The sequence below is a fragment of the Vicia villosa genome, linkage group LG7 (assembly GCF_029867415.1).
Source record: "Vicia villosa cultivar HV-30 ecotype Madison, WI linkage group LG7, Vvil1.0, whole genome shotgun sequence".
NCBI classification, from domain to species: Eukaryota; Viridiplantae; Streptophyta; class Magnoliopsida; order Fabales; family Fabaceae; genus Vicia; species Vicia villosa.
The window spans coordinates 65,112,321-65,123,414 of NC_081186.1; the positions used below are offsets into that span (position 1 = coordinate 65,112,321).

Genomic DNA, 11,094 nt, shown 5'->3' on the forward strand with positions numbered 1-11,094 from the left:
GAGCTTAGCTCACATTAACCACCATTACCAGAATCAAAGGGCTTCGGAAAAAGCATCAAGAATACTCCTCCACAAAAACAAAGCCAAAAACTCTCAAAACGCTATTGAGTTATACATAAGATACGGTTTTCAAGTGAAACATAAAAAGTACTGGCTGCAGGCCTACCAAGATGTAATTTTCAAATTAGAAAAATGTTCATTTCTTTCACATTCTTCACATTAATTAAAATTAAGTCTTCTTTATTTGGCTTGTTTTATTTTCGAAAAGGTTTTGCAAAATAAAAGTCCTTCATTAAAATTAGACAATCTAGTGTTAATTTTTTATCTTAATAATATTTTTATAAAACATTGATGAAGACAAATTATTTTATGATAATAGTATTGAATTTAGAATTAAAAAAACATTTTTTTTTTAAATATAGATTTACTTTCCTTAAAAAAATCTACAAGATTAATCATCAAAACAATTAAATGCTTCATTATTATATACAAAAGAAAAGAAAAGACTTTTTATTAAACTTAACACAAACTTTTTATTTCAACAAAAGACATATCACCCCATGAAAAACAAACAAAAAGAAAAGAAAAGAAATAGCATACACAACATGCACACATGTATGCATGTTTTTATTAGTCAAACTTAAAAATGAAAAGAAAAAAAAATATTAATGCTTAAATTGGAACTTGATCCACTAGCACACTTTTGATGTATGACTTCATTAAACCTTCTGAATGTGTGTAGTTATCTTTATCTTTGTAAACAACATCCATAAAACGTGAAAGATTGATAGCACGAGTCATAAAAGGCATTGGAACATCAGTTGGCATTAGACATTCCTCATTTATATCTTTCCAAGCATTTGCAAGTCTCTTTTTACATTCTTCGGTAGCAGCTTCTTTAGACACATCTTTTTGCTTCATAATGCAATCCAACAACGAGCAAACATGTTCTCTTTCATGTTCAAACTATGAATAAAGATTAAAATTAGTCTAAGTATTTATATGAGAAATTAAACTTAATATTTTCGGTATAACATACCTCGTTGGTTACGAGTTCATCCATTAGCCTACAAACAGTAGCAACGGCATCAACCATTTTAGGCTTCTTTGAAACCCAAATGAATTTGTCCTCTGTGGCTGTGTTACCCATGCCAATGTAAGAACTTGTTATCAATAATGACTGACAACATGTTATTTTTGAAATGTTCAAGTACTCTTCTATTGTTGGTACATAGTTACTATTGAGCCATCTAGCTTCAGTCATATATGCATGGACTACCATTTGGAACTGTCATCATACAATATCATAAAATTATATTTTACACCGTATTGAATAAAGGGTGAAATTTTGTTCTCTAAGCTTTTTATTATTAAAGAATACTTTAAAAAAAGTTAGAAACCCATACTTCTTTTATGTAATATTTAAGGGTATAGAGTCTTCCTTCTTTAGTCACTTCTTGTTCTATTTCTTCCAAAGCCTTCAAAACTGTTATATAAATTAATTTCATATAATCTGGAAGATGGTCAAAGTTGCTAATATCCCACCTGAAAATCGTTTGATACAATTTAAGAAACAAATTTTTCATAAGCAAGAGAAAATAAATATGATGAAAAAACATATATCTATATTATGTATATAATAAACCTTTTAATTGCTTTGGAAAAAAGTTCTAATTCATCAATCGTTCCGTACGCATCATATGTATCATCAACTATTGATAATATGGCACCTAATTTTGTAGTCATTTTCCTTGCTTGAGAATATTGTGGCTCAAAATACATAGCCAACACCCAAAAGCACATTTCCACAATTCTATCTCGTGCAAATTGTAAGTTGGTAGGGATATCCAACTCCTTCCACCACCTATAAATTCCAAAATTAAATTAGTTATTATGATAATTTCTTTAATATATATAGTTACAAAGAATCATAGTATGTCATTTGAGTAATTACTTGCAGAGGTTTCCAAATTCTTTTTGATGTAGGGTTTGGAGCAAATTAAAATCTCGTTTTGCCAAAGTGAGTAAAATTTCATCATGGAAAGGATCTTCCTCATAGATAGAAATGTAACGTCGTGCCTCTAGCCTAGGAAAGTTCTTATGAATAGCCTGCTTTAAAGTATATTTAATTCGCGCTGCAAGAGGATGGCTTGATTGGGTAGCAACGGATTCAAGGTTGGTGGAAGTGAAAGCCAACACTTCTTCTAAAATATCCTCTCCATGAATCATCATATGTGATGCTTCATACAAGCTTAACATCCCTTCAACATCGGAGATAAGTTTTTTATTGAAATATCCTTGCTCATCCTTGAGTTTGGTGAACACATCTAGCGTGTTTACAAAAGAAATTATATAATAATTAGAGTCTCAGCAAATTAAAAATCCAACAAAAAATTATATATATTTCCCATGTTAAGTGTTAGAGAAAAAAAAAAGAGCTTTGAATAAGTTTGAGTCAATTTATAAAGGAAAAGTATATAATTTTGAGTCATGAATGTGTACTTGGTGAAACATGAAATCCATGTTGCCTCAAAACCCTAAAGAGCACAGCAATAGAGCAAACATCGTCTTCAAGAATTATTTCTCCATTTTCAGCACAACTCTTGAAAATATGATGCATAACTTTATCAATCTCATGTTCAAAATGATAGCTCACACCCAAACGACATATTGAATCAATTAACTTGACTTTTTCTATTGGCTTTTTAGTTTTTGAGAGAATCATCTTTCCCACTTCACCTTTTAATGCATCAATCTGTGCTACGATATTCGGATCAAGTTCCTGCATACATTTGTTTGAGAATTTCCACATTGATAAATATATTTTGATCATAATAAGATTTTTTAAAGCAAATAGGTACTTTGATCATAAATATTTTACATACATGTTCAAACTATTGCATTTATGATTACTATTATGTTTGTAGACTTTTATTTTATTTCAATTTTTCATTCTGTTTTAAATATTTTAAATTTATTTTCTATATTTAGTTATATTTCCTATTTTTGTAGTTCTGTTTGTGCTTTTTCATAGTTTGTGTTGATAAGTAGAATGACATCGCCATCAATTTTGAGTAAATGTAGAGATTGTGGAAGTGTGCCTCAAAATCTTAAGTGATGAAGAAAAAGAAAATACTCTTCAAGACTGTAAGAAATCATACAGCGCAAAAAAGAAACAGGAAAGTCAGTGAAGACATCTAAGTCAGTGAAGACAACAGTGGTTGATGGCCAATCGATCATTGAAAGGCAACGGTGGTCGGTGGTGGCAATGTTAGTCTATGGTGCAGAGACAACCAGAGTTGGATCTTGCAATGCTTTAGTTTGTTTCACAAATTCATTCGATGATATGTCATCTTTCAAACATGTTTTGGATCTTTTAAGTTTCGGTAGTTATAAATATTTATCTCTATCACTTTTGTAAGATGATATATATATATATATATATATATATATATATATATATATATATATATATATATATATATATAGAGAGAGAGAGAGAGAGGATATGACAAATTTAGTCAGAGAGGTAAGGGGGAGAATTCCTTGCACTTCTTATAATTTAGCATATCTTTTGAAACAATGGGATTGAAAAACACTTATAAATGCCAATAATTTGTATTATTTATAAATAGAGAGTCGGAGAAATTGAGAAGTACTATAAAGTAGAAATTATATTTTGTTTTCAAAAAGTTGGAAGACTATTTTCTTATAATTTATTTATAATTTATTGTAATAATTTTTGAAAATATAAAGCATTAACGAAATTTAATTATATATATTATGGTGCATTAGATCATTGCGTAAAATCAAAGAAATTAATTCAGTGCAACATATATAAAAGGCAATAAGTAGTAATACCATAGACTCAGAAGCAAATTGAATGAAATATTCTCCCCAAACGTTAGGGTGAAAATCAGCCAGATTTCTTTGTAAGTTGGAATTGGCATCAGGATTAGTGGAGTAATCAACAGAAGACATCCTTAAATATTGAAATGAATGGATATGTTTTATCAATACCTAACTCTTTTTTCAACTCTAAGATTTTGAATGAGAAAAGAAAGTGTTCATATAGATATTTATAGTAAATAATAGTGAATGAAACTAATCTTTTAATTTTATATTTTATATTTATATTCATAGTAAATAGTAATCATAGCCGTCTCAATTTTTTTAGCTCCTGTGTAGATTATGTGTAGTTTAACCATAAAAGAAAGTGAGGTATATTTAATTATTTATGATAAATAATTTATGAAATTCTATTTAACTATAGTTTAACTGTAATAAATTGAATCCAATACTAATACGGTAGTCCGTCTTACACACTCTCAAAGACGGTCATCATAGTAAACATAAACTAAACAATTTTTTGTTCGAAATTTTTGTCTTAACTTCATTAATAACTTCTTTCTATAAAGACATGTTGTCTTTCTATAAAGACATGTTGATTAACCCAAGAGCACTTGGGTGAGATGGCAAGGATCTCTTCCAGCTTAACCAGAGGTCCTGGGTTCGATCCCGGCCCTGGGCATGCAGCAGTGTTAAATCTCTTGAGGGAGAGCTTTACCGCCTATATGGTCCTACCCGGCTCGAGGGATTAGTCTCTGCAGTTGCGCGCAGAGGATACCCCGGTTTATACCAAAAAAAAAGACATGTTGATTAGAAGTTGGACATATTGATCATATACAAAATGAGTGAGGTCAATCTTTGAACCATATTGATTAGAAAATTCCCACCTTTCCTCTTTCCTCCTTAAATATATCTGGTGAAGTTTAGATTCTTTTGAAGAGTTGTGTCATTTAGAAAAAAAATCAATTGTGGGTAGCGGGACTAGTTTGTTTCAAAACTAACAATACAATTCAAAACTCACACTAGATTTAATAAAATATTAAGCTAAAGAAACAAAAAAGCATCAAACATTGTTAACACTAAAAAACAATTAAAAAATTGACCAATTTTGACTATTCATTGAAAAAGACCTACTAATAGAGTGCATATTTTGTTAAAATAAAGTGATATTTTTGGGATTTGTTGTAAATTTTCAAGAGGGAAAAAGTTGATGGGGGAAAAAGATAAAGGCCATCAAGGATGGTCTCATTCTTAAAGTTGCCAGTGAAGTGAAGAGTTTTCATACTAGCTAGATTTCGTAGTAGAGTTATTAAAAATTTTCGTATATTAGGTTCTCCTTTGAATGATCTACTAAAAAATATGGTATTTAAGTGGAAAAAGGAGCAAGAGAAAAAAGCAATTGAGAGAGATGAATTGTGTTGCAGTAAAAATACAATGTCATTCCTGAGATTTTCGGCTTAAACTCCTAACCTTAGGGTTAGGGGCCTTGGTCTTTGGGGATTGGTTTTCTTTATTTTTCGTTCAGTGTTCAAGCTCTTTAGTGTACAATATGAGGGGTTCTAGTGTTGGCATATGGCAAAAGGTAAGGGAAGGAGGAAGAAGGGAGGTGAAGTGGGATATAGCGAGAGAGGGGAAGAGGAAGGTTACAAATAGGGAGACTTCGTCGTCTTTTTTCTTCACTGAATTTGGAGATAGATGGAGAGCTAGAGATCTGTATTTCGAATTCAAAGAGTTGGGAGATATTGAGGAAGTGGTTATTCCTCCGAGAAAGGATATATTTGGTAGACGCTTCGGTTTTGTACGCTTTTTGAATGTCAAGGATGAAGAATAGATGGCAACAAAGCTGGATAATATGATTCTTGAAGGAAGGAAGCTTTTTGCGAATCTGCCAAGGTTTCGTAGGTCTAAAGGAAAAGAAAAGTTTGAGTCGACAGTCCAGTTCAGTAATCCAGCCAAGATGAATACGAAGGGCATTGGTGGTTATAGACACGACGGCATTAGTTATGGTAAGTCTGTAAATCATCGGTCTTACGCAGTCGTCATACAAAGCAGTGATGGTGGATGCGGCTATAAGGAAGGAATCAAGGTGCCCAAAACTCTCAATACAAAAAGGCCTTCACAGGGAGGATTAAAGAGCCGGGGAAGATGGAAGACATTAAAAAACTCTTTCATGAGGAAGGTATTTTTTCTATTAGGGTTACCGTGTTGGGCCCTAATATCTGTCTTTTGGAGGATTTGATTGAAGGAGAAGTTGAGTTGTTTGTTGAAGAGAGGAAATCTTGGTGGGTGCAATGGTTTAACTCGATTAAACAATGGGAACCCAAGGATAGTGATGAAGAGAGGGTGACGTGGTTAAGAGTTCTGGGTGTTCCTTGTCATGCATGGAGTGAGTTATGCTTCAAACATCTAGTAGAATCTAAAGGGGTGTTTTTGAGAAGTGATGAAGGAACTGTTTTGAAAAAGAGAATGGATGAGGCAAGAATTTGTATCAGAACTAAGATTAGAGAGAGGTTGGATGATATGGTTAATCTTTCCATTGATGGACAGGTATTTGTTGTTAGTTTGCTGGAGGTCTCGTACGGTATCACTGACAGCCAAAAATCTTGGTCTATCGGGGAAGAATCAGAATCGGAGGACTCTTCTCAGGCGGAGGTAGCCATGTCCGGTGAGGAGGAGGAAGATGAGGGTCTAATCAGGGAGGAGGGAGATCCGCCGTTTGTTGAGGTTGATGGGACGGAACCTGATCTAGGGGACAGTCAATCTATTTCCCATTCCATATTGAAGTGTCAGAATACTTTAGAAAAGGTGTTTCTTGACTCTTCTTTTGATAGCATTAAGGAGGTTCCCAAGGCAAAAAGTAATGTAGCATTAAATGTCAAAGGGTATCACAATAAAAACAAAAGAGTGGGGGAGTGCAACGGATTAGAAGTCTTGGAAGTTTGTGGCAGGCAAGCTGACTCAGCTCAGAGTCAAAGTGGGCTTAGGTTTAATGGGCCTGGTGATTCCTTGGATCGGTACAGCGGTCCAAAAACTTTTGATGAAGTATGCAGAAGTGTGTGTAAGGGTGTGGTGCCTGAGAATTTACCCAAAGGCCCCTGTATTAGAAAAAAGGAACAGTTGAGAAAAAAGAAAAGTCTGAATGAGGATTTAGGGGAGCGGGTCCCAGTTTCGTCTTCCTACTACGCTTGTATTGCGCCAAGATCAGCTAGAGTGGAAGGAGATCGCAAACAGGAAGGAAAGGCTGGTTCGTTGGAGGGAAACTTTTATTCCTCTTCTGCGACAGACCCAATTTCTTCAGGTGAGTCTTTCTCTGGCTCTTCCTTAGCAGACTCAGATATCATTAGATGCAATAAACGTTATGGGGAGAAATCGGATGTGGGTTTGAAGGTGTGGTATTCAATCTCTAATTTGGGGGTGGTAAGTTCTAAGGAGGGCGTTGAGAATGAGAGGAGGATAAATGTCTTGGAGGGTAGAGACAAGGAGGGGATGAGGTGTTTGAAGGAGTTAAAAGATAGTATTCGATGAATTTGCTTTCATTTAACATAAGAGGGGGTGGTTCTTTTTCTAAACGAAAAAGAGTCAGTTTTTTGATTCAATCAAATCTAATTGATGTGTGTTTCTTACAAGAGACGAAGTTATCTATGTTTAACGATGTTTTAGCTAGAGAGTTTTGGGGTAGTAATGATGTTGAATGGACGGCTAGTCATTCGGTTGGGGCATCGGGTGGCATGGTGATTTTATGGAGGAAAGGTGTCACTATGGTTAATTATAGTTTCTTGGATAAAGGTTTCGTTGGTATAAATGTTTCTTGGAAAGGTGAGGAGTTCAACCTTGTTAATGTCTATGCTCCATGTAAGAGGTTAGATATATTATCCACTTGGAATTCCTTGATTAATCTTAGACATGGTAAAACCCATGTTGAATGGTGTGTGGTTGGCGACTTCAATGAAGTCTTGAAGAAAGAGGAGAGGTTAGGTGATGGAGGTTATCGGTGTTGGAAAGGGATGGAGGACTTTCGTAATTTCGTGGAGGTTATGGATTTGATAGATGTTAATTGTGTTGGAGGGAGGTTTTCTTGGTTCAAAGACAATGGCAAAGCTATGAGTAGATTGGGTAGATTCCTTATCTCTAAGAAAATGTTAGACATGTGGGAAGTGGTTGGCCAAAGAATAGAAAAAAGAGATATATCGGATCACGCTCCAATTAGTTTGAAGGTGGGAAAGATAGATTGGGGCCCAAAACCTTTTTGTTTCAATAACTCTTGGTTCAAGCATGAAGAATTCAATTTGTTTGTTACACAAGAATGGAAGAAGATGGAAGTTAAAGGGAGGGGAGATTTTGTGCTTTATGAGAAATTAAAAAAGCTTAAGGAGAGACTTCGGGTGTGGAATAGGGAGGTTTTTGGATGGATCGACTTGAAGGTGGAAGAAGCTTCGGAAAAGATCAATACTTTAGATAAAGCTATAAAAGTGAACTTTGGTGATGGTATCGGCAAGGAGGTGTTAGATAGAAGTATGGCTACAAAAGATTTTTGGAATTATTTGAATATTAAAGAGAGTATGCTTAGGCTAAAGTCTCGTAATTTGTGGTTAAAGGAGGGAGATAAGAATTCTAAATTCTTTCACAATTCTTTGAAGGAGAGACATAGACGGAAAGCGTTAACTTCTTTAGAAGGCTCCAATGGGAGAATAGAAGAGGTTGCGAATATTAAAGAGGAGGTTAGTAGGCATTTTAGTGAGTTCTACAAGGAGGAGGACTTGGAGAGACCAATTCCGGAAGGAATTGATTTCAATTCCTTGGATGAGAATGAGGTTTGTTGGTTGGAGAGGAGGTTTTCGGAGGAAAAGGTTAAAGAGGCGGTTTGGTCGTGTGACGGGAATAAAAGCCCCAGGCCGGACGGGTTTTCGTTAGAATTCTTCAAGAGGTTTTGGGAGGTGATAAAGGAGGATGTCCTTTCTTTCGTGCAAGACTTCTATGAGAGGTCTAAACTTATAAAAGCTTGTACCTCTTCTTTCATCACTTTAGTGCCAAAAGTCAACAATCCGCAATCCTTGTATGAATATCGGCCTATTTGTTTGGTGGGGAGTTTGTACAAGATCTTGGCTAAGTTGTTGGCTAATAGGCTTAAGAAGGTGATCGGGAAACTTGTTTCTAAAAATCAATCGGCTTTCATTGAAGGAAGAAACATTATGGATGGAGTTCTTATTGTGAATGAGGTTTTGGATCTAGCTAAAAGAGAAAAAAGGAGTTGTGTTGTGTTGAAAGTCGATTTTGAGAAGGCTTATGATAGAGTAAGTTGGAACTTTGTTAGATATATTTTAAAGAGGATGGGTTTTGGAGATGGGTGGTTGAGGTGGATGGAGTGTTGTATCTTTACTAACTCTTTGTCTATTCTTGTTAATGGAAGTAATACCAAAGACTTTATAGTTGAGAAAGGTCTTAGACAAGGCGACCCCTTGTCTCCTTTCGTGTTTGTGTTGGTTATGGAGGTCCTTACGGCTCTTATGAAAAGATCTAAAGATATAGGGGAATTCGGGGTTTTAGTTACAAAGAGAATAAGGAGGTGGATTTGCTTCAATTTGCGGATGACACTATTATTTTGGCCGAAGGAGATACCTCGAATTTATGGAGTATGAAAGCCATTCTTAGAGGGTTCGAAATGATGACGGGGCTAAGAGTTAACTTTCATAAGAGTAATCTTTTTGGTGTTAATGTGGGAGAGGGGTATATGGAGGCGGCTTCGTCCTTCTTGACGTGCAAGGTGGGTTCTCTTCCGTTTAAATTTCTTGGTGTGAGAGTTGGTGATAGTCCAAGGAAATTATCAATGTGGAAGGATATTCTAGCTACGCTTAGAAAAAGGTTAAATGTGTGGAGAGGAAGGTACCTTAGTATGGCGGGTAGAGCGGAGTTGATTAATTCGGTTCTTAGTGCTATCCCGATTTACTCTTTATCTTTCTACAAGGCGCCTAAGAAGGTTTTGCAAGAAATCAAATCTATCCAAAGCAAGTTTTTATGGGGCGGAGGTGAGCTTGGCAAACCAATCCATTGGGTTAATTGGGATACGGTAAGCAAACCGAGAAAGGAAGGAGGTTTGGGAGTGAAAGATGTGGAGATTATGAATGTTTCTCTTCTTAGTAAGTGGAAGTGGCGGATTCTAACGGAAACGGATACGGTGTGGAAAGATTTGTTAGAAGCTCGGTATGGCAACACGAGGCTTAAAGTGTTGATTGGGGATGTTTCTATCTTGTCTAAAAAGGAGTCTCATTGGTGGAGGTATGTTATAGTCTCGGATAATTTTGAGAGGCTTTTATTTGATAATTTCACGAGTGCTATAAAATGTAATATTGGTAATGGAGCATCTACGCCGTTGTGGTATGCGTCTTGGACGGGTCGAAAATCTCTTATGGAATCTTTTCCTTTTCTATTCTCTTTATCCGGGAATTTTTCGGATTCTATTCATTTTGCAGGGGACTTTATTGATGGAGGTTGGTGCTGGAATTTCTTGAGTTGGTTCTCTGAAGATGGTCCAGCGGCTGTTGTTGTGGCTGCTACGGAGCAGCAGGTTAGGTGCAACAGTAGTGTTCCTACGGATGCTGCTGTATCTGTCTCGCCGGCTGCTGCTTTTGATCCCGGGCCGGCTCCTGCTTCAGATTCTGGGCCGACTGCTGTAGGCGAAGATTCTGGTCTGGTTTCGGCATTCACCAGGTTGCTGACAGCGGAGTTTAGAGATTTACAAGGAGTTCTAAATATGGTCCCGATTATAGAGAATTGTGATGATAGCTTCTCTTGGACTTTGACTTCAAATGGGTGCTTTTCCGTTAACTCTTGCTATGAGTTTTTTAAGGCGCCTCTATCCGGTCCTTCGATGGAAAGAACAAAGGTGTTGGCTCTAAACTATTTATGGAAGTTCAAAGTCCCTCCAAGAATTCTTTGTTTTTGTTGGAGATTTTTATTAAATAGAATCCCAACTAGAGAACAATTGGTGAGAAGGGGAGTCTTGGAGGAAGGAAGTGATGCGGTTTGTGCCTTATGTTCAAATGAGGAGGAAACTTTATCTCATCTCTTTTTCTTGTGTAATATTACGATCCGAATATGGAGAAGGGTGTTTATGTGGCTTGATATATCTGAAGATTTGTCTATTGATGAGTTTGGTGATTTCTTCCATTTCTTCGGGAAGATTCGTTGTTTAAACAAGCGTATGATTGTGGGTACCGTTTGGCTCGCTACGATTTGGGTGATTTGGTT

At 35.8% G+C, this 11,094-nt stretch overlaps 1 protein-coding gene across 1 annotated transcript; it reads right to left on the reverse strand.

Moving 5' to 3' along the window:
• Positions 1-672: 672 nt before the first annotated feature.
• Positions 673-3,981, reverse strand: LOC131617325 ((-)-germacrene D synthase-like). The gene is made up of 7 exons (XM_058888633.1): positions 3,862-3,981; positions 2,503-2,782; positions 1,955-2,327; positions 1,646-1,864; positions 1,407-1,545; positions 1,040-1,288; positions 673-966 (listed from the first exon to the last, which is right to left on the reverse strand). The coding sequence occupies exons 1-7, from the start codon at positions 3,979-3,981 to the stop codon at positions 673-675; spliced, it is 1,674 nt and encodes a 557-aa protein (XP_058744616.1).
• Positions 3,982-11,094: the final 7,113 nt, after the last annotated feature.

Bases quoted from the DNA above. Each gene is read 5' to 3' on its own strand.
- LOC131617325 (XM_058888633.1), bottom strand. From the start codon at position 3,981: ATGTCTTCTGTTGATTACTCCACTAATCCTGATGCCAATTCCAACTTA. The intron at 2,783-3,861 runs GTATTACTACTT...AAATGTATGCAG, and splicing joins AATTTGCTTCTGAGTCTATG to GAACTTGATCCGAATATCGT. The intron at 1,289-1,406 runs GTATGGGTTTCT...GTATGATGACAG, and splicing joins TTAAATATTACATAAAAGAA to TTCCAAATGGTAGTCCATGC.